The sequence below is a fragment of the Diabrotica undecimpunctata genome, chromosome 4 (assembly GCF_040954645.1).
Source record: "Diabrotica undecimpunctata isolate CICGRU chromosome 4, icDiaUnde3, whole genome shotgun sequence".
In the NCBI taxonomy this organism is placed as follows: domain Eukaryota; kingdom Metazoa; phylum Arthropoda; class Insecta; order Coleoptera; family Chrysomelidae; genus Diabrotica; species Diabrotica undecimpunctata.
The window spans coordinates 137,716,335-137,740,831 of record NC_092806.1 but is presented as its reverse complement, the minus strand read 5'-3'; the positions used below and the strand labels follow the sequence as shown (position 1 = coordinate 137,740,831).

General features: G+C 33.8%; 1 protein-coding gene across 1 annotated transcript in view; it reads right to left on the bottom strand.

Annotated features, from left to right (window-relative positions):
* The window catches only part of SP1173 (major facilitator superfamily domain-containing protein SP1173), a 184,572-nt gene that overhangs the window by 25,879 nt on the left and 134,196 nt on the right, over positions 1–24,497 (bottom strand). Inside the window, exons 2-4 of the mRNA XM_072530382.1 lie at positions 6,261–6,421; positions 2,777–3,039; positions 440–535 (exon numbers count right to left, since the gene is read on the bottom strand). Coding sequence (XP_072386483.1) covers positions 440–535; positions 2,777–3,039; positions 6,261–6,318 — 417 coding nt within the window. The 5' untranslated portion in view covers positions 6,319–6,421. The remainder of the gene's footprint in view (positions 1–439; positions 536–2,776; positions 3,040–6,260; positions 6,422–24,497) is intronic.

Sequence of the window (24,497 nt, the reverse complement as noted above, 5' to 3'; positions counted from 1 at the left end):
TGTCAAAAATAGATCACTTGAGAAAGACAATTAGCCGAAACAGCTGTAGTGATAAGAGTTTAAAATAAATTTTGTGGAAATTTTTGAAAACAAAGTTTTCAGTGTTTTATTGTTACATAAAATGAATTTCCATCAAGTAACGGTCGAATCCATCAATTATTTTTGAAAAATTTACAGTTCTTTCCATGTAGAAATAGAATACAAAAAGAAAAAAATAGGAGAAAAGGCTAGTATGGGTCTGGATGGTCTTCCATCATAGACTGGAAGCTACCGAAACACCTCCCTGCGCATACACGAATCTTTGTGCTGGGAGCTCTGCTGGTAAATTACATTATTGACCATCCTGTTGTGCCCTCTGAGTAACGCTAAAAGGAAGAGGTGAAAACTGAAACTTACTTATTGGTGACATAAACAATAAATCTGTAGCGTATATACTTACATCAGTGTTCCAATCATAACAATTCGTTCCACATCTATCCTGTAAAACATAGCCTCCTTCCTGGTTACATATAAAGGTAACATTCGCGTTCTTTTTCTGAAAATAAAAGAAATAATTAATTGAGAATATGAGGTTAAACTATTTTCTTACTGCAAAATTTAGTTAAAGTACAAAAAGAGTGTTAAATATTATATTATGTTATATATAAAAGATTTACAGATTTTATAAATGCTTTTCTACGGCTTTGATGAATTGAAACGCCTAATATAAATATAAATAAACGGCGAAAGGCCTCAATTCGTCAAACCTTCCGTTTATGAATTGGAATAGACTGTTATAACGTATTTCTGTATTATCTACGTCTTCAGACAGTCGGGTAGATACTATTTACTATACTGCCATATATAGGGAATACAGAAATAACGTTTACGTTAACGTAACACTCTATTGATACCAATTCATACATGGAAGGATTGGTAAATTGTACTCCTTTCGCCGTTTATTTATATATTCGGCGTTTCAATTCATCAAAGCCGTAGCAAAGCCCTGTAAATCTTTTACAAATTTCGTATAGCTCAAAAATCAGAAAGCGATAGTTTTAATAGATAGAAAGCGAAAATTGGTTTAGTTTAAGGCCATCAAAATAGATGGCGCTTTTTGTAGTTTAGCACTTGAGAAGTGGAAAAGAGCAGAACAATTCGCTAACTTTCGTACAGTTTTAACTACACTGCGCGTCACGAAAAACTGGCCACCTAAAATGTTTGCCATTATTTAATTTTTACGAATCATACCACAAAGTGATTGTCATTAGATGTTTGTGTAATGTTTAAGAATATGTTCTAAAGCAGTATGCAATCATATTTTAAATAACAAATGTCAAAAAATAACTTCTTCCAAAATAATGATTTTATTGAAGAATAAAAAAAAACAACATTGTACATTTTTGCTGTTTTCTTTATAAAATTACAATTAAGTTGTGAATATTAATACTGTGTATTACCACCTCTATTGTGAATTACACTTCTCATTCGATTTGGCATTGAATTGATCAAATTCTGGATGTCGTGTTGAGGAAAAGCTTCCCATTCTTCCATGAGCGTCAACCGAAGCTGCTCACGATTTATTGGAGCAGGTATTCTGTGTCTGACCCTTCGTTTGAGTTGGTCCCAAACATGTTCAATCGGGTTCAAATCTGGACTTTGAGCCAGCCAATTCATTTTTGGCACACGGACAGTTTCCAGATACTGCGTTACCATCCTGGCTACGTGTGGCCGCGCGTTGTCTTGCATAAAAATAAAGTTTTCGCCGACAAACCCAGCAAAAGGGCATTACATGCTCTTCTAGAATTTCGGTAATGTATCGGTGTGCATTCAACGCTCCTCTATCAATAAATACGAGATCAGTACGGCCCTCGAATGAAATGCCTGCCTAAAACATTACCGAACCTCCTCCAAAATCAACACGTACTCGTCGAACACAAGCAGCATATCGTTCCCCACGTCTTTTGTATGTTTTGATGCGACCATCTGAGACATAAAGAACCATCCTGGACTCATCACTAAACAAAACATTTTTCCAATCTTCAATGCTCGTGATCTCTAGCAAACTGTAGTCGGCGTTGTCGATGTGCTGCTGTTAACAAAGGTCCTATTGCTGGACAGCGAGCCCTTAGACCAAATTCCCCCAACCTTCTTCTGACGGTAGAAGTGCTTAAAGTCCACCCGTGAGCATTTTGAAAACGATTTTTGATTGATCTAGCCGTAAAGAACCGATTTTCTCTGGCCTTCTCTGGCCGTCGTGATTCTTCTCGGGCGTGATCCTGGTAGTCGTTCGTGAGATCCAGTCTCTACGAATCGTTGGTAAATTTTTTGGACCATACAACGACTGACTCCAAGCTGTCTGGCCACTTCTCTTTGACTCATTACATTACCAATCAAAGTAACAATTTGAACAAATCTAGCAAATTTCTCAGCCACAGTTTTTGATTTAAAAATTGCACAAGTTTACTCTTCGAACAACTGTACACTAGTGAGAGTTTTTGAAAAACAGAATAGCCGTATTCCAAGAAAAATAAGGTACAAACAACACGTGCATTATCCAAAGTCGTAAAACTGATATCAATTCTGTAAACCTACCCTTAATTGACCTGTCGGCACCTTTTGTCGGTGCCTAAAAGACGCTAAAAGTGTTTCTGCATTGTGGGAATTTAGTTATAATAGAATAAATTGTATAAACTTAAAGTTATTAAAAAATTGTTACAAAATTCTAGGTGGCCTCTTTTTCGTGACAAGCAGTGTATATAAAGTATAAAATTTGCCATAACTAAGATATACTTACGATAGGTGGAATGACTAGTAGCAACCAGTAAAGAATCGTGGCAAACGCCAATGATAGTGCAATCATAACCCTAAGATATGCTCCATTTCTGCCTTTGGAAGTATTACTCGAAGTACCTGCTAATCTATCTGCCAACGGAGCTGCCACTAACGGTCCTATTAAAGCTATTATCGGTGCTACTATTGACACTACTATCGATTCGTCCTTCGAAAGTCCGAGAGAGTTCATATGGAGAGGTAGAAAAGGGAAAAGGCTTCCTATAGCTGAAAACAATGAAATTATGTTTAGTCAACAATTGTTTAAATAAAATCCACAAGGAAAATAAATTCCTGTAGCTGGCTGTATACCATGTATCACAAAAAGAGGTTTAATCTTTGTATGTAGATATATTTAAAAACCCTTAAAAGGGCTACATCAAAAAACACAAACGTTTTCGGAATAATAATTCCATCATCAGGTTAAAAAGCAGGTTAACATGCCTGAACCACCAAAATATTAGGGTACAACCCTTTACAAAAAAATGAAGATAGCAAAAAATGTACATGTTGTTGTTTAAAAGTGAGTGATGTTTAATACTTTATTAGATTTAACTTTAGGCAACACATAACCATGCCTCAAGTGAGTTCCAGAGTCCGGAGAGTAAACCTCTTCAAACGGACATCAGCTGGTAACTGATTGACAAAGTACCTATGAACGGCATAGGTACTGTTCCGGCATAGGTATAGTTCCATTCATAGATACCTTGTCAATCAGTTACCAGCTGATGTCCGTTTGAAGAGGTTTACACTCCGGACTCTGGAACTCACGTGAGGCATGGTTATGTGTTGCCTGAAGTTAAATCTAATAAAGTATTAAACATCACTCACTTTTAAACAACATGTACATTTTTTGCTAACTTCATTTTTTTGTAAAGGGTTGTACCCTAATATTTTGGTGGCTCAGGTATGTTAACCTGCTTTTTAACCTGATGATGGAATTATTATTCCGAAAACGTTTGTGTTTTTTTATGTAGCCTTTTAAGGGTTTTTAAATATACCTACATACAAAGATTTAACCTCTAATTGTTTAAATATGCTTTTGTCAATAATAAAAAAAATCGGCAATTTAGTGTTCGTTTGAATTAAAATGTATAAGGACAATTTGGATCTCAGAGTACGTGACTATTAGTGACGGGGTATAAATAATAATGGAATACCCTCACATATTAGGCATCGGACAGCATGGGAAATCATAAGAGTGTGCTGAGATAGAGTACACGCTTAAAAGAAAAAATAGTGAAACTGCTTGAAATCAAAAGATAAACTGAAAAGAACAAATATCACAAGAATTAAATGAGGAACACACATTGTGGTAGGTAGGGATAAGCAACAATGGAATAGAAATGGAGTAAGTACAATTGTTGATAGTGAAATGGAAGATATAGTTTAAGTAGTTTCAGAACGAGTGATACCATACTGTTTGAAATGTGTACATGGCAGCGAAGTGCTGAATATCGTGTGTGCGAGTAGATGTTCTAGAAGTAAGCTTGGATCAAAATGAGTTTTTTTTTCTACATTTGTGGATGTTCTATAAGTAAGCTTGGATCAAAATGAATTTTTTTCTAGCTTTGGGGATGTTTTATAAGTAAGCTTGGATCAAAATGAGTTTTTTTACATTTTTCTAGCAGCATTGCGAATCATCTTCATCTCTTCTTAATATTTACTTTCAAACCCAAAGCATCACTAGCATGATAACTGAAAATAATCGATGTTATCTACCGGTATTCTGTGTCGTTAATATGATTATTGTTGTTAATAAATATGCTGTTCACTTTAATATCCTTACTAGAGATTGCCACTGCCTCAGTTCGTAGTTCGGGTTCGGAAGTGGAGTGAGTATTTGAGAAGGACTACTTGCCATAAACACACTGATCCAACAATGTAGTGATATAAACGTTGACCTACATTTGTGAAAAAGCTTTAAGAGGCTGCATTACTATCACTGCCGGTCCCAAGCCCCGACAAAGGAGGAGGGTTCACGGGGTAGTAACCTACCTGTGTTAAAAAAGGGTTTTACTCACAGAACTATCGGAACAGCCTCGGAGAACGGACGGATTACAGTTGATAAAATGACACGAAAAGGAAAACAAATATGTAAAAAGAATATACTAAAACTCAGAAACTGGAATGACACATCCTGTAATGCCAAAGACCAAGACATTATTCAAGAACTGAACACCATAAAATAGATATATGCACCATATCAGAAACTTAGAAGAAAGGCTAAGGCAACATAAGATACCATAATCAGAATTTTTAAAACAATATTGAAGGAGCTTTCGATGGAGTTTTACGTGAAAAAGTAATAAAGAACATTGACAATCAACAAGATATTTCAAATTGTATATTGGAACCAGAGCGCCACAGTGCAAATTTATGGACAGTCAGCAGAAATGTATACCTGAAGCGGAGTTAGACAGGGATGAGTTTTATGGCTACTTTTGTTCAATTAGTGTTCTGAAGAAATATTCAATTTAAATTTATATTCCAGTACACTCAAATATCAAAGCAGGAGTTGCCGTTAATTGAAAATTAATTAACTTAAGATATGAAGGTAACACAGTGATCATTGCAACGTGCCTAGAAGATTTACAACATCTAATGGAAAGATCAATGCTCGGGGTGAGACTTATAGACAAAAAAACAAACAAATGGATTAGAAGCAAAGACAAAGTAAAAGACGCAAGAGAACATGTTGCCAAATTAAAATGAAGCTTCCCAGGACACAATGCACGACTGAAGGATAATAAATGGAACCACGAAATACAACATCGTTAGGAAAGACCATGGTTAGGAAAGAGAAGGGAGGACACAACTGGAAGCAAGTGGCGCAAAATAGAAGACACTGGATTGATTTGGGAGAGACATATGTCCAAAGTTGGACTACTTAAGGCTGAAGAAGAAAAAGAAGAATGGAAAGATTGGAAACATGAAATTATTATAAAACATTAAAAATAACGAAATATATAGATATTCCAAAAAACTACAAAATATGGAAAAATATTAGTACTTGGGAACTTTGATCAATGAAATAAATGATCGTACTTCAGAAATAAATAGAGAAATAAAGATTACTAAATATATCAGCATTTATATGAATGAAAATTCAGAAATAAATAGACGAATATATTGTCAAATCAGCATTTATACAAATGAACCACTTTTAATTGCAGATAACTCCATTTGGAAATAAAAGTATGGACCATTCGATGCTATATATATTTTCAATGTTATTATATGGATCTGAGATATGGACATTAAAAAATGTAACTTAAAAAGTATCGAGGCTGGCGAGCTGTGACGGGTCGTTCTAGCCTACAGTCAATTATACCAGTTTTTAGTGGGTAGAAATTCCAGACTAGTATCCGGCATGGCTCCAACGTCTTATGAAAATTTTCCTACACCTTGATAAAAAAAATATTATTTTACAAAAATATAATACTTACCCCCAAAAACTAGGAATAGTATACATTTGAGGGAAATTAAATTACGGTTAATATTCATTTTGCTTCTTTCAGTTCGAATCTTATTCTAATTGGTTCAGATCAGCTGCTGTACAAGTCGCTTTATTTTCCATCTTTTCTTCATTTGTTCACTCCATGGTTACCTAAAAATAAAGAAATTAAATTAGTAATCTTTTTTTCTAGTTCATAGTATATAGGGTAATAAAGTTTTTTATCAAATTCATAATATTAAGAGGGTGGCAACGTTGCAATTTTAACGACACAGTTAAAATAAACTCAATACAATACAAGTTACTTCAACAATACAATCTTAAAGATTTTTAGACGTTATGTTTACTATAGTTTTTCAGAGTCTAGAGCACTACAATAATCTATTTAAAACTGAAGACAGTAAATATTGTTTGTCTAGTTCTTCTGAGAAACGTTCTTCTGGATGTGTATAATCTATATCCACTAACTTAATTCAAGTTGTAAGTGGTGGCAAACTACAGAACTTCTTCTTCATGTACCATGTCCTTTCAGAACGTTGGTTACCATCATAGCTACCTTAATTTTATTCACTGCCACCCTAAATAGCATGCTTGTATAAACACCATACCAATCTTCTTCTCCCTGGACTGCGTTTATTAGAATAACACGCGTCCAGAGCGTGTTATTAGGGGTTCGTCGCAGTTAGTAATATCGGGAGGTGAACTACTCCTATCGTCTTCGAATAGGTTCTTTAAGTTTGTCCTCTACTTCAAATATTACTTTACCATGTTCATCCTGTAGCAATGCAGTTTGTTTATTTAGTTATTTAGTTGTATTAAGTTATTTTGTACTAGAATAATTTGGAATAGTCCACCTCTATTCTCGCTTGTATGAACTGCTCGATCTGCCAGCTCGTCGATACATCTTGAAGATTCTCGAACACACATCATCGTTTCCAGAGATGCAACCGTTACATAGGGTACGTCGAAAGTGCCAGCAGTCAGCAAAGTCGTAGAAGGAGTAATACTAAGAAGACTACTAGCTGAAACATACGAAATAGGACTAATCCCAGAAGCTCAGTTCGGATTTAGAGCAGAACACTCTAGCGAATTACAAGTGCTTAGACTGACAGAATACATAACAGCTGGATTTAACGAAAAACAGTTCACAGGAGCAGCGTTCCTGGATGTAAGTAAAACCTTCAACAAAGTCTGGCGTAAAGGCCTAATATACAAAATGGGAGGCTACGGATGCAGTGAGGCCATGACGGGACTGATCTCTCCGTACTTGAGCAACCGAAGCTTCAGGATACGAATAGAACAAGTACTATCCGAGCATGGAGCTACGCAGGATGGAGTACCACAGAGAGCAGTTCTGTCACCCCTAATGTACACAATATACACCGCAGATTATCCAAGAACACCAGGAATACTACTCGGCCTTTATGCAGACGACACAGAGATTGCTGCCAAACACAGAAACTTAGAAGTAGCGGTCAACAATCTACAGACAACATTGGATAACATTAAAGAACGGTGTGTCCAATGGAAAATTGTAATGAATTCAGAAAAGGCACAAGAAATCATATTCAAAAAGAAAAGCTAGGGGAGGAGACTCGAGGCCCGAGCAAGCAATTTCAGTTCGATAATACGTTACTAGATAATACGTCACTAGACTAAAGAGCGCGTCATGCTAGAATGCATTGATCGGGTGAGGATATCGTGTTGGAGTTCTTGTACCAAGGACTTCCACACGAAAAGCATTTGGCTGATAGTTGTGCCCCTATCGCGTATCAGAGTGCTATAAGGGGGAAAGGGATGGCCTGGAGCATTGGAGCGCCGTGGAGTGACTCCTGTTTTTAACTCGAATTAATACACCTCGCTCCAATGAATTGTTACACCCAAACGTACTTCTTAGGGGTGAACATGTCTCACAGGCTGGGTTTACTTAAATCGCTTGCTTGCTTGTTCGTTTTAATATTCTGACTAGCTAGCCTCTGGATCTTTGTTAGTTCCTTAGCTTCTGTTCAGTTTCATCCGTGGATTCTACATAATAGATCCATATTGAATCTTCGGTCTGATAATTGCCATTCAGACTTAATATATGGCTTTGTAGTTAGGATTCCTCTGTTCTACACCTTATATGTATAGAAATATAACTCGTAAGAGTTTTTACTTCGGAGTGATCCCGAATACAAACTAAGCTAACTAGGTTATTTTACTTCATTTATATACATACATATAGTGGTTCTAAGAACTTTAGTACCAATTTGTTACTTTAATATACATAGTGTTGCATGTCTACTATACCGAGGATATATTATGCGCATCTCTTATCAAGGTCTTTATTATCAATATCAAGCTATGAAGATATTATCATTATAAAAGTACATGGATTTTGCCTGTTTATTGGGTTTAATGTGCCTTGTTTATGTCAGCCTGGCTCTTTTCCGTCTGTTTTTAGAATAACCAATATGCATCGCAAAAATTTTGTTACTCTCTACTGAAATTGATTTTGCAGAATCTGGTGATTTACAGTAATTACCTAGAAAATACATTTTATTTATTTAAAATGAATCATACAAAACTGCACCGGTTTTACAAAAAAAAAAACAAACAAATTGACTGCAAATTAACAGAATAACATATCATACGGGTTTTCCATGTGGGCAAAAAATATTATCTCTTTTATTTAAGCCCTGTGTTGCCAAACTTTCAGTTCGGGGTGCAGTTTCAGCTCCTGGTGTTATAGCGTACTACGAATACATTATAGTATCATATTATACAATATATTATTTACTATAAACTATATTATATAATATACATTTAATTATACAGTATTATTACGTATTTACATACATATTTATTCATTATTATTTTTTTCTCTATTTCTTCGATTTCATCCATCCCCCTCAATACACACATAACTTCATTGCAATGTAATACCGATTATATTTAGAAAAAATTATATTTTTTACAAGCATTTCATCATTGAAAGTTGCTATGTTATTTATAGTAGTAACTCAATTTTTAAATTACCATTTCAAATTCGTATTTGATCACCGATATCAGATCTTTTTTAATTTTTAATTGTCTCACTCACCGTTCGAACCTTTATTCTATTTCCAAGTAATACCAGGCATAAATTTATTTGACACGAAAGAATGATCCCTCTAGCATCTGGTATATTAATGATAATAGAAAGGCAGCAAGCTTATCCGTTTTAGTTTTCCTGAGTGTCCGAGCCACTGATCCATAAATGAGAGTTGAAAAAACAAAGCATATAATTCGGAGCCTTAGGTTGAGGCTACTACGGTAAAGAAATTGTTTGATATAACAAATAAAACACTGCTGAAGTGCAAACGTAATCTGTTTTTCTATTATTGTGTTCTGTTATACGTGTGTTAAAAGTTCTACCAGTTTGGCAGATGTAAGTTTTTGGGCAGTCGCCACATTTACGTTTGTATACACCGCTGACATAATCCTGATAGCTACTGACCTACAAGAAATGCAAACCATGCTTTTAGAACTACATACCGAATCTTCTAAAATAGGACTGAAAATGAATTTAAACAAAACAAAAGTCATGCACTCCGAAGACACTGTGACAACAATAAACGATAAAGTTATAGAAAAAGTTGAAGAATATATATACTTAGGACAAAAAATAATACTAAATAGGGAAATTCAAACTGAAGAAATAAAAAGAAGAAGAAAGTTAGCTTGGGCAGCATTCGGTAAACTGAACTATATACTCAGAAATCAACAAATTCAATTACATCTTAGATCTAAAGTTTTTGATGCATGCATTATTCCGATATTAACTTATGCGGCACAAACATTTACAATCACAAAAAAGAATATGAATATACTTAGAGTCACTCAACACGCGATGGAAAGAGCAATGCTAGGTATATCACTTAAGGACAAGAAAACAAACACATGGATAAGACAGAAAACCAAAGTCACCGATGTGGTGCAAAAATCATTAAAGTTGAAATGGGAATACGCCGGACATGTAGCTAGGAGCGATCTAAACAAATGGCACAGATCAATTTTAACCTGGAGACCATACCAACACAAAAGACCCAGAGGCAGACCTCCTATGAGATGGACAGATGATCTGAAAAGGACTGCCGGGAAAAATTGGCTACAAGTAGCGTACAATAAAAAACAATGGAAAGGAAGACTTGAAGAGGCTTATGTTCAGATGTGGACGTGAATGGCTAGACGAAGACACCGCTGTGATTGCTTTTTATTTTGGCTCTTGTTGTTCTGAATATATTTGCCTAAGGTACTGGGATTTTTCTCTGGTGGTGGAAATGATAATTTCAGTGTTTTCTTATGTAGTTTTTGATTTAAAATTTTATTTATTGTTTGTTCGTTGTACCCATTGTTTACTGCTATCTGTTGATATTCAATGATATTCAATTCTATCTCGTAGTTGTTTTCTGACAAGGGAATTTCTATGAATCTATATAACATGCTATGGTAGGCTGTCAATTTATGTTGTATAAGGTGGGATGATGAATTGTGTATAGTCATATTAGTATGAGTAGGTTTATGAAATGCGGAGAACTCATATTTGTTTTTAACGCTCATGATTGTTAAATCTAGAAAATTTATAGATTGTTTCTGTTCTGTTTCTATTGTAAATTCAGTATGACTATGTTGTGAATTAATATACGATAAGAATTGGTCAGTTGCCAGTTAGTTCCTGTAAAACATACCAGTACATCCTCTACTTATCTCCACCAATATTAAAATGTTGAATGTTTTGAAATTTTTGTTTCTAGATAATCCATAAAAATTTCTTGATAGCAAGGGGCTTAGAGGATTGATTACCCATTATAAGTCCTGCAGTGTTATTTGTATATATTTGATTAATAAACTCAAAGTAATACTGGTTTATGCACATTTCAAGAAGATGTAGATGAATTTAATAATCAAATATATACAAATAACAGTTGATTAACAATTTAACAATTTATTAAAAGTAACAATGATCTTGATTTGGTAGTTGATTTGTTTAAGTCGATTTATTACATAGTCAAATACTTTTATTTCTCGACCTTTCAATAGATGAGTCAGCCGATTCACTGCTTTCGTCACTTTAAGGACAATATTCATTAAAGAGTTTAGGTATCCCCATAAACAGAATTGCCGTTTTCACCACATAAAAACTCATACACCTTATCTTTCCTAACGGTTTTTGGTGTTTAAGTACGAAACAAAACGAAACTTGTTGCCTATTCTCAAACCAATGTATCAGTGTTCACATATGGCTTGCTAAATATAAAATATTTTAAAATATATCACCTAATTTGAAAAACTTTCCAAAATACAATTCTTGTGTAATATTTTCAAATATTTTACATATACATTTAAGACTCAATTTAAATTGGTATAAAAAAATTTCCTGCGGCCACCTACACCCTTTTATGTTTTCTTTTATGATGCCACTTCATGTGTTAGTGCATATTATAAATGTCTTTCTAAATATTAACATTATTTGGATCTTTAGAACTATATAAAATCTAAATATACATCTTTAATAAAAGACTCTTTGCTAAGATACAGTTCAGTGAATACCCATCTATTGATGAAGGCGTTCCCTATGAATAGCTGCGGTCACATTTAAATATACTCTCAATGTTGTTGCCAAACAACTGGAAAAACAGAACAGAAAATGATGTCACCAGTGTTAAGTATGGGTATCTATTTCTATTGCAGATATTTATATTAATGTGATACATACGCAAATAGAGTGATTTAAATCTAGGTTAAAGATTTCTTCAAGCGTATCATCGTTTCTGCATTTGCATTTTATTAGTAATGTGATACAATGGAAATATATACTACTTTTTATAGTGGTCGATTTTACGGTAGGATGTATAGTATAGTGTAGGTCAAGAATAGTAAGACATTGATATGTCTTCATGTGAAGCCAAACGTAGTTTGGATTTACAGATTCACTGAAATATTTTCTTAGATAAGTACCTAATTTAGTGTGTGAGAAATGTCAGATAAAAACTGTAGGTTATTCAATCAAGACTAGTAATAGTATTCAATAAAAAGAAACAATGGATGAAAACTTAGCGAACATCATAGCTCTTCAGGAAGTCAGAGAGACGTGTAGTGGCAGTCTGAAGAAAAATTAATACACTCTCTATAAGAGCGGTCATAAAACCGATTACATTTTTGGCATGGGATTCTTACTCAATTAAAAATTGAAATCTGCTCATAGCTTTCGACCCCATAAGTCCAAGGATAGAAAAAATTAGATTGAAGAGTAGGTTCTTCAATTACAGCATCATTAATATCCATGCACCCACTGAAGATTAGGGAGACGATGAGAGGGATTTATTCGATGAGAAATTGGAGAACTTTCAGAAAACTTCAGAAGAATAACATAAAATTTATTATAGGACTCCTGTGGTTCCTAGAAAAATATAAAAGAATAAATTTGGTACAATCAAGTTTTAGTTTAGATCGAAGTACAGCAGACAATCTAGCAATCCTCCAAACATCAATTATTAACGCCTTTCAGTGCAAACCAGACGTGATAGCTGTTTCGTTTGATATGGAAAAAGCATTCGATACTCTGCATAGGCCTCTTATTATAGCTAAACTTGAGGAGTACAGTATATCTGGAAATATATCTTCATTTATTAATCAATTTCTAACAAATAGAACCTTTCACGGAGAAAAGATATAAGAAAAAATGGCAAAATCTCTAGGACTTTCAAACAAACTGATGGCGTTCTCCAAGGGTCGGTATTGAGTCCTACACTCTTTATATTTGTTTTAAACGATATACGTAAAAAAAATTGAGCGTCGAGTCAAGTTTCCACTCTATGCAGATGATTTAATAATTTTCTGCAGAGGCAATGACACTGTTGCCACTTGCAAACGGCTTTAGAATGCTACTGACCAATTGCTTGAATGGACTTCGGTAAGTGAATTTAACTTTTTTGTTGAAAAGATAAGAATCATTATGTTTTTTCGCAGGACAGCCAGTACTATAAATCAGTACTCACAAAAGATCTTAAACCTAAGTGAATGACAAATCTTAACATATTACAAACTCTGTCTAATCATCATTGTTGTGCAGACGAAGACTCCTTGCTTAAGATTTATAGATATCTTATTCGTTCTAAAATAGACTACTACAATTTCATTTATATGTCAGCTAGCCCATCAGATTTAAAACTTCTTAATTCTGTACACAACACTGCACTTCGATTCTGACTTGGAGCCTTCAGGTCGAGCCCCGCAGAGTGTTTATACAGAGAAGCTAATGAACTTCCCCTACGTCGCCGGCAACCTTTTAAAATATTCCTCTCGAATTTCAGCTAATACCGCAAGCCCAGCTTATAAATTATTAAGTAATAACCTTTTAAACTCAGCTTTTTCTTTTAAACTTCAATCTATGCCACAGTATCTCTCACCACATCTAAATAATATCGATCTTTCAGTCACAACTCCAATATTAATGTCACCTAAACCTCCCTGGAATAAATTGATAGCAGTTTTAATCTGTCGTTAACTAATTATGATAAGCATCAGACAAATCCACAATTTCTAAAGCAAACCTTAAAAGAATTAATTGCTAACAGATTTGACCAAATAGTATACACAGATGCTTCTAAGAATCCTATTGCTGTTGGATGTGCTGCAACTTCAAACACAGATTTATTCAAAAATCGGTAAGATAGTTTCGAAACAGATTTATTCATATCTTGTAATTTTCCGCTCTTCTCCTGCGTACATACTGCTGAATTATTCTCTAAAAAAGTAGCAATATGTACAGACTCTTTGGCGTCTATCTATTCCCTCAAAAGTATTTACACGGTACATCCTTTGGTTCAACATATTCAAAACTCTTTCGATAGTTTAATCTCAATGGGAGTATTCATAACCATGATCTGGATTCCGTCTCATGTAGGAATCCCTGGTAACGAACTAGCCGACCTCTTTGCAAAACAAGTCTGAGACTGAAAACATACAACTACATACCGATTTACAGTCGTATTTTAAAAATATCATCCACATGTCTTGGCAAGATCACTGGAATAAAATTCCTTCCAAGCTTCGTGATATCCAACCCAGCGTTAAAAGGCTTGAATTTCTTTCCATGAGACGAAAAAACAAAATCTTAATTCGCCGACTTAGAATCGGCCATATAACTCATAAACATTTGACTTCGCAAGACCCACCTACATATACACACTGTGGTAATATGCTGCCTGTTAAACATATTCTCGTAGACTGTCTCCTCCCCACTTCAACAACAAAAGAAAAATTAATGAATGAATCTTTTCAAACGAAACCTACAAAATATTCTCAGTTCGTCAGATCAATTCCAAAACCTTACTATAGGTGATTTGAATGCTGCGAAAGTTGGTCAGGAAACATTCTACCGCTTAACGGTAAGCAACCAAAATGACCTACTCCAGATTGATCTCACAGCATCGTTAGGAATTGTGATAACAAGCACGTGTTTCTCCTACAAAAAGATACGCAAAGCCACATGGCAATCTCCAGGAGGTCTAACAAAAAACCAAATCGACCATATACTTATCGATAGTCTGCATTTCTCTGACGTATTGAATGTAAGAGAATGTAGACGAGATAATATAGACTCGGATCACTTCCTAGTCAGAACAAAACTTGTATATTCAACTATAAAAATTTCAACGTACAAAAAGCACAAAATAAAACACTGTTGCTAAAAAATCATGGTCTTCAGGCTTATTTTTCGATGTGTGATGAAGCTAAAGCCCATCAGACGGCATTAAAGCATAAATGAACGACATTCCTTAAACCGGCATTTAAGTACTTTTTAAATACTTATTTTTTAGCATTTTTATTTAACCTTGCCGCAGACCTGAAAATGAACAGTAAATTCTAGTGTTCGAAACTGGTCGTCCTGGATTTAATAAAATAGATTGATAGACGTCGTCAGTCGTCACTGAGGCGTGTAAGTCTGGTTTAAATCATTAAGGCTAGCTCTTTTGTATTTTATATTGCATTGTATTTGAAGTTTGTCGGGGTGATCCTATAATTTTTTGTAAATGTTCTATACCTATTTATAATTTTTACTGCTTTGAACAGTCCTATATATAGACCGTTATAATCTTTTGCTATAAACACTGTGCTATTATGCGTTTCTAAATCGAGTGTAGTCTTCTAAGATATATTTTGATCCTATCCTGTATACTACGAATCAATTATATAGTGCCAGTTTTATTATTTTGTTGGCGTGACGTAATTTTTCGGTTAAATTTTCGATGTCAAACGAAATGGTTTAAAAAAGAGTGCTATTTTTTCAAACTAATTTACAAGAAAATGCTATTAAGGATATTAACGACATTTTATTAACTAAACACTGGCTGGCTAGAGTGTTTCTTAAACATCAAGGTCACAGTGACCAGGACCGTTTCAAGAATAATTTCGGTAAGTTATACAATTTTCAATAAATGTCATGTTGATATTTTCATAATGTTAAGAAAATGATTAATGTCTGAAATTACTAAAGACCTTCAAAAATCTTGGCCCCTAAAGATGTTTCCAAAAGTCATTGAATTAACTTTTAAACTGGCATAAATATTTTACTTGGTTTTATTACCAAAATAGATAAAACAAAAATATATAACTTTATAGTCGACATAATCGTCCATTTTTTCAATTAATTTTCCAATACGTCTTTGTGTCCTACAAATCAAATTATCAATAAAATGTTAAAGTATATTTCCCATTCTTCTTAAACTGTGACAATAAAGTCCTCAAGTTTTATCCATTGAATCGTGCCTGGAAAGGAGTTCCCAAACATGTTTAATGTGAATCATGCGTAGTGAGTTTGGTCACCAGTTCATTCTTATTTTCTTGCACTACGTCATATTTCCTACTATTTGAGGACTGGCATGATCGTCTAGGAAAGCTACATTGTCTTCGTCTCTGATTGTAGCCGCCTAAGATGACTCTATAAAGCAAATACCTACTGGTATCCGTCGGTGTCTCCGGTTGAAGTTGGCCATACAGCGAGATGTCCTCGTTGATGTCACTATGGGTCGATTCAGTTTCCTGAAAAAGTTCTTGGCATACTGAGAAGGCGTACAATTCGGTGATTAGATAAAATTTTTTCTGTAATAAAAAGCACAGAGTACAATGGAAATATGTATTAATCGAGCAACCCAGTATAATACACTTTCAGTTAAGTTATACCCGACCTTTATTTTACACCCCTCGAGAGGGGCTCCAGATAGTTGCGGAAAGAAGAAGGTCGACCCTCAAAGAGTATCATCAAATCAGCGTTAGGATAAGGACGCTATTTTTAAATTTCTCGTTTAGGTATAAAATATTTTACATGTGCTTTTTTTCTAAACTACAGTTTTGTTTAAGTGATTTGTTTTTGTATTGTTACACAACGTGACATTTAAATAATATTTAACTTACATTCCCTAGATCTTGTGTAGAAACGTGTAGCCAACCCATCAACACACAAAAATCGGAATTTGATATACGAGGGTGCAACATTTTCCCCAGCATTTCAACTCAAAACATGGCTATTTGACTATAAGATAGAGACCAAGTAAGTTACCTGTCAAAATGGCTGAAAGAAAGTGCCAATTAATAAACAACTACAGATATAGAAGAGATATTATTCCTACAAAAAAAAATTATAAAAGGTAAAAGCACAGAATAAATAACAACCAGAATGCCCACTCCCAGATGCCGCCTCTGAAGTTTGCCAGCACGCGATCGCCATATTTTAAACGGAAACATAGACCCGAATTGAGAAATTTGTGACAAGCTACGACAGAACTGTAATTTAAATTTTTAGAGATTAATAATTTAGTACATTTGAAATAATTTAATCTATTCTTTAACGAACAAAATAGTACATCAACAGTACTACAGTAGTTATGTCAATAGTTGCCGTAAATAAATTAAACCGGGTTAATTTTTCTATGCACACCAGATAAAAGTCACTGAACAGCACTGGTTCCGTTTAAAACATGGCTGATTCCGTCTGCGCGAACAAGATGCGCGTACTTATTTTTTCAAGCAGAGTGGACATTCTAATTGTTTATGATTCTGTGGTAAAAGTTTGTTTTTCAATTTTACATAATATTTGACTGGCCAGAAATTGAAAATTTCATGTTTTTCGTTTTAAAAATAGAAATAATTGAGAAAAAAAGTAAAAAATGGAGTTTTTCCTTTAAATTTTTTCGACCTCTCAAAAATAACTTACAGCCTTTATATTCCGCCTAGAAAAATCTTATATTAAGGCTAAAATATGTGCTAAATCTCGTTAGGACTGGTTTAATCGTTTTTACATAATAATTCTGCAATCCAGGGTCTGCAAAAAATTGCATATTTACAAAGTTATGCTAGGCCCAAAATAAGCAATTTAAATAGTCGAAATTTTTTTCACATATAAAAAAAGATTTAAGATTTCGGTCAACAAGGAGAGCCTAGGGAATTTTTTAAAGTTATAAATAATTTTTTCATATTATAATATAATATAATAATTACTTGACAAGAGAAGGGTATTTATTTAAAAATAACCACTTTATTATTTCTGGTTAGGGGGCAAATGCATGCCAACTTTAATCTTCGATGTCCCGGCAACCAATAAACTGAATGCAGTTTTTTTAAAGCGTTTTTCAAAGTTCTATAAGTGTACACATTTTTAAATTGATATGTGTAAAACTCACGAAGTTATTTTGTTTATTTATAAGCCAAAAAATTGTTTATAATTTTAAAAAATTCCCTAGACTGTTCTAGTTGACCGATTTTAATTTTTTTAAGAGCCTTTGATAGCTTGAGCCTTCCTTTACATGTAAACAATTGTTGCTGGGTCCAAATCCTGCTGGACCCATAATTTTGCAAATTTCCAATGGTTTTGCGGACCCTGAAATGCAAAATTATTATGCAAAAAAATATTAAACCGATCCTTACGATATTTAGCACACATTTTAGACGTATTATAAAGTTTTTCTAGGCGGAATATAAAGGCTGTGAGATGTTTAAGGGACCGAGAAAATTTAAAGAAAAAACTTCATTTTTTGGAACTTTTTTTCCCAATTATTGCTGTTTTTAAACAACAAACATTAAATTTCTAATTTCTAGCTAGTCAAATACTATGTGAAATAGAAAAATGAACCTTTAACCTTCAATAGTTTTTTTGTAGAAGCAATACTCATATCTCTCGAGTTAAAAAAAAAGGAAAAATTTTCGATTTTTTCAGAATTTGTTAATTAAAAAATTAAATACATAGCTTGCGACTTACGGACATCGTGATTATTGATATAAAGAAGGTACATCCTGAAGTGATTTCAGCAAAAAAATAGACTCCTGTGTAAAATGTCTAATTCAAAACAGATGATGCCTGGACTATACCTAATTCAAAGCCGATACAAAAGAAACCCAAAACATTAGATTTATGTAACATATTTGTAGTTATATTTTTATTTGTATAGTCCATTTCCTGCAATTGGGCTTTTCCTATTGGAAACATATTATAGTCTAATATGTATAAGTTTTTTGGGAATTGTGGTTTTATTTATGACCTACTTTTAGCTCACACCGTATATACCTAACTTAAAATATTAATACATTTTATGACCTTTTATTTTCAGTTTAAAATCTCTTCCTCTTGGCAAAAGTTGCTTTTATTTATTATAGTTTAAAAAGTCTTCTACTCGTATGTTTAGACGGCACTGACGATTACGTCATCCAGACATACTTTCCTCATTTTAAACCGACATATAGAAATGTGATGTGTGGGACACCGGGGACAAAATACAATGAAATATTCCAACTATTTATTTTTAGAACTTGTATAATTATAGTTTGCTGTCGTGTCAATGAGTTGTAGGTGTCATTCATCATCATCAATTTAGCATCACTTACGAGAACACATCTCAGGAATACGATTTCTCAAAAATTGACGGATAGTTTACAACTGAAAAACAAATCAATGCTACAATAAGGATATGATTGATTTGCTCTCGATATAATTTAAAACGAATTAAAAGTTAATCCCTAACACTAAAGTATTTTCCACCTAAGAAGACCGCTTTGCAATTAAATGCTGGTAACTTTATTACTAGTGGACCAGATAAGCAGCGATATATTTTACACTACCTTTATGAATAACATTTTACTGCTCTGTTGTTTCAATCAACACTGCTCAACAAGTTATCGTTTATTGGTTTTAATATTTTAATAGTAAGAGTACGGAATATTTATTTAAACAGTGAATTTATTACATATTAATTTTTTTTTCAATTTCTTCTAACGTATAGTATAAAAATCCACACAATCATTGAAAAATGATTCATGCTATTTAAAAATATCTTTCTGTTAACGACACTGTTATCAACAAAGTAGATCAAATTCAAACTTGTCATCATATTACAATTCTGTTTATCGTTAAAAATTAATTGATGGTCGTGGGTTGTATTGGTGTTATTTAATAATTTAGCAAAATACATAATCAGCAAAAATTTTATTTAAAACATGCGAAAGGTTTTTGCAATCACAACCAATGCAGTGTTTATGCTTGTTTAGCATTGGCTGTTAAATAATTTGTGTTCGATTGTTTCGTCTGTTGTACAACCCTCGTCCTTTTTAGGGTGTAGTAGTTGTATATAAGTACCTATTTTTTTATAGTAGTGTAGTGAAGCGGTACTTTAAAGTAAAATGAGTAATTTGGAAGAAAATAAAAAACAGTCGAAACGTAGAGTGTTATCTCCAGAAGAACGGCGTTTAGTTCTGAAAGTCGAAAGTTATTTCAATTTGGAAAAAAATAATATGGGTCCATTGACATCTGTTATGGAAGTTCAGAAACACATATACGATGCTTGCGGTATCTCAGACAGGACATTCCGAAGAATTAATAACATGAGTGAGGATGAAATAAATAAAGTAAGCAAGAGAAATCGTCTACATCCAAAAACTTTAGATTTGCACCAGTCAATTAAACCTTTAATTAAAAATATTATATATATGTATAAAGCCAAAGAACATGTAACAATTAGTGCTGTACAAAAAATAAAAGACAAGAAACTGTGTGATATTAATTTAACAAGTTTGTGGAGAGTGCTGAAACATTTAGGTTTTCGATATAAAAAGACAAGAAATAATAGACAAGTATTGTGTGAACACTCTAATGCTGTTTCAAAACGGTGGCATTTTTTAAGAAAATACATGAACAATAAAATGTCTGATAGTCCGAGGCAAGTTGTATTTTTAGGTGAAACTTGGATTTTCGCTAAAGGAAATATGTCAAAGTCATCCTGGCAAGATGGCACCACGAAATGTTATTCTTCTAGTCGTTCCGGTAATGGTAAACGCTGCATTATACTTCATGTTGTAAATGATTAGGGTTTTATTCCTGACGCTAGTTTAATTTTTCGTGCACAAAGAATACAGGTGATTACCATGGAAATATGGATGCAAATATTTTTGAAGAATGGTTGAAGAAAATTTGTTAAAAAAATTGGAGCGACCATCCATAATAGTGTTGGATAATGCATCCTACCACTCAAGAGTAGAGGAGAGATTTCCTTCAAGTAGCTGGACAAAAGAAGAAATAAAGTTGTGGTTAAATTTATCACAGTGATATATTTTTAAAAGTCGATTTACTTCAAAGGTGTGCAGAGCATAAAATTCAAAAGAAATTTGTTACTGCCAAATGGGTCTTAAATATGACCATGAAGTTCTTCGACTTCCGCCCTACCATTGCCACTATAATGCAATTGAGTTAGTTTGGGGTATAGCCAAAAACTTTTATGATAAAAATGCATCCAAAACAACAGATAAACTAAAAACGCTAGCGTTCTTAGTTTATGGAAAGAATCGCTAGAACAAATAAAGACAGAACAATGGCAAAATTGACATACGGAAGGCATAATCGTTCAGTCTTTTCAAACCAAGCGAGTTATAGATGAGATCATCATCATTGGTGCTACAGCCCTATAAAAGAGCCTCGACCTTCCCAAGTCTATTACGCCAGTCAGTTCTATCCATTGCCAACTGTTGTCAGTTTGCTGCGCCTATTTGTCTACCATTATCATCTACATCATCCCTCCATCTGAGTTTTGGTATAGATGAGATCCGGCCTCTAATTATTCGGATAGACAATTCAGATAGTGACGACTCTGATAATGAAATATCAAACAGTGTGAGTAGGACAAATCGTTCGCTAAAAAGAAGTAACAAAAAAGTGTTTCGGGAATTTAATTCTGACTTTGTGGTGTGTTTTAGTTAAACGATAAAATACCTTCAATAGCTGCATACTCTCAATAGCTTTGGTATTAATTACTGGACTACACGTGTTTAAACCTTTTGTTTTGCTGAAAACTCGGAAGTGATTTAGTGCCAATGTGTTTTAAGGTTATATTTAATACAGTGTCTGCCAGAAAGTAAAGTCTTGGATGTATTTTATTCAAATTTGGACATACCAGCAACTTGGCAAGTATTTTCCAATTTTACTGCATGCAAAACCATTCGTATAATTTTCACTCTACGCAAAATAGACTTATAGAGACCTTGATGAACATTTGATGTCGACAAATAATTTTGAGTATTCGAAATATTTTTCAACACCACAAACAACAAGAAAAAGGTTAATGCGAGTTAATAGTAAAATAAAGGTAGAAGCACAGCTGAAGCGGCAGAGTTCGCCAACAAAGGAAAATATATTATAATAAAATATGTGTATAAGATAGCAGCCGTATTTACGTATTTCTGACTATTACACTCTTAATATATAGTTGTTTTTTGTACCTATACTATAAGTAATTTCGTATAATTTCGTAGCGACCGTTTTGAAACGTTGAATGGAAAATTACATTTTACAGCTGTCCTTGTATCTACATTAACGTAATTTCTTATCACATAAATTATGTGTCAGGTGCATGTTCACATAAAAACGGAGGTTTAAAGCACACATGAATTTTAAAAAGTAGGTTTACTTCTAATCGATAAAGTAACAAACAGTCAATATGGGTATGCAAATTACACTCATAGAGAAAAAAATACATACTCTACTTGCACTCTGTGAAACTTTGAGATTTATATTGTAAAATATTGTTTATTAGAATTTTTTATGTATTGTCATTAATTACAGATAAAATAAGGTAATCATAAAAAGTAATAACTTAGCCTAATGTGTTTTATGAAAGAAGCAATGAATTATTTTTGCTTGACGAATTATAGGCGATGAATTTAGTTTTAGCATGTTTTAGTTAACGGGATGTCTTATCTAAATATCGTCAATGGTCTTAAACTTGTTTATTTATCCAAAAAGGAGTGTATACAAGAAGATACTGCAAAAATATTAAATATCACAAATCAATTATTTTCCATAAAGTTAGACACAAGGAAACTGAAAAATAAAAAAAGTACCTGGTCAAGACCGTAAAAGATATTTTACTTCTCATTGCGCCGTCTCCTTTCGAAGGTTGGCTATCCAAATGGCAATTGTAGTTTTGGAACCTGCTGCGCTAAAGATCTCTGCGGATGAGCGGTCGAACCATCTCCTTAGGTCTTTCAGCCACGAGTTCTGGCGTCTTCCTACTGATCTTTTGCACTGTACTTTTCCTTCCAGTATAACTTGAAGTAATTCATATCTTTCACCTCTCAATACATGACCCAAGTATTGCATTTTCCTCTCTTTGATTATTCTTAGTAATTCTTTTTGTTTACACATGCGACGAAGTACCTCAACATTAGTAACTCTTTGTACCCATGGAATCCTCAACATTCGTCTGTATATATACATCTCAAAGACATCTATTCTTTTTTCTATTTCAGAGTCCATTGTCCAACTTTCACAGCCATACAGTAAGACAGAAAAAACGTAACATCTGATCATTCGGATTCTAAGTTGTAGACTAAGGTCTGATCTTGTAAAAAATGTTTTCCTTGCTTGTTCGATTCTTGGTAAAAGATATACGGTGCCAATATTGGAGACCAATATTTGACACTACAGTCTGTACAAAATTATATATTTATAACACTTTTGACCAAAATGAATTGTTCAATTCAAGGCAAGTTAACGTATCTGCATAACCATTAAATAATAAGACTAAGGAGGTCGGTTTGAATTAAAAACAACCTGCAAGAGTTCCTCGGCTTCTTCCTCGTCATAAAATTGCAGGTTTAGCATTAACTTTTTAATCTTCATATCCTCGGTGGATAAGAATAGGTAGCTGAAACTAGAAAAGATACCACTTGCAAACGACACTAAGTTCTTGCAGCAAGATTGGTTGGGGATCAGATTTCTAGCCAGATATAAAACGTGGATAAAACATTTACGAATATATTTAGAAAGAACAAAAAGTTTAGTTGGACGCAACCTTGTTATGACACAATGAAAGGACATACAAGAAAACCCATATGGCCGCCAATTCCCGATTTCTTTATTCCATCGGCCATCCTTAAGACGTTCGTTATGTCCAGCCCACTTCCATTTCAGTTTAGCTGCCTATTCGACAGCATCTTTTACTTTTGTTCTATTACGAATGTCTTCATTGGTTTTATGGTCCTTGAGTGAGATACCCAGCATCTGTCGTTCCATAGCTCTCTGAGTTTTTCTGATCTTCTCCATGTTTATTTTAGTGAATGTCCAGGTTTCAGCTCCATATGTAAGTACAGGTAGGATACAGGAATTAAACACTTTGGTTCGCAGTATTTGAGGTATATTTTTATTTTTGAGTACGTATGATAGTTTTCCGAATGCTGCCCATCCCATTTTTACACGTCTGCTTATTTCGGTAGTCTGATTTTCTTTGCTTACATTGACATTTTGACCCAGATATGTATATTCATCGTCGTATTCAGTGCATTCCACGTGAAGACTATTAGTACCACATCAGCTGCGTATCTAAGATGGTTCAAATATCCTCCGTTAATAGAAATTCCTTTTTTTTCCAGTCTATTGACTTAAAGATATATTCTAGGGCAGCTGTAAATAATTTTGGAGATATTGTGTCTCTTTGTCTTACGCCTTGGTTGATTTTTACTGGTCTTGTTTCGATTATATTACCCAACGTCACTATCATTTCAGCTTAAAATATATATTTATACAAATACATAAGGAAATAAAAAAGGCAATAAGAAATAATATACACTCAAAAGAAGTCATTATAGAAAAATAGCCATTATAATTGCCAACCTTCATAGGGAGACGGCACTCTCAAAAGAATACGAGTTATGTCCCTAAGAGGATTTA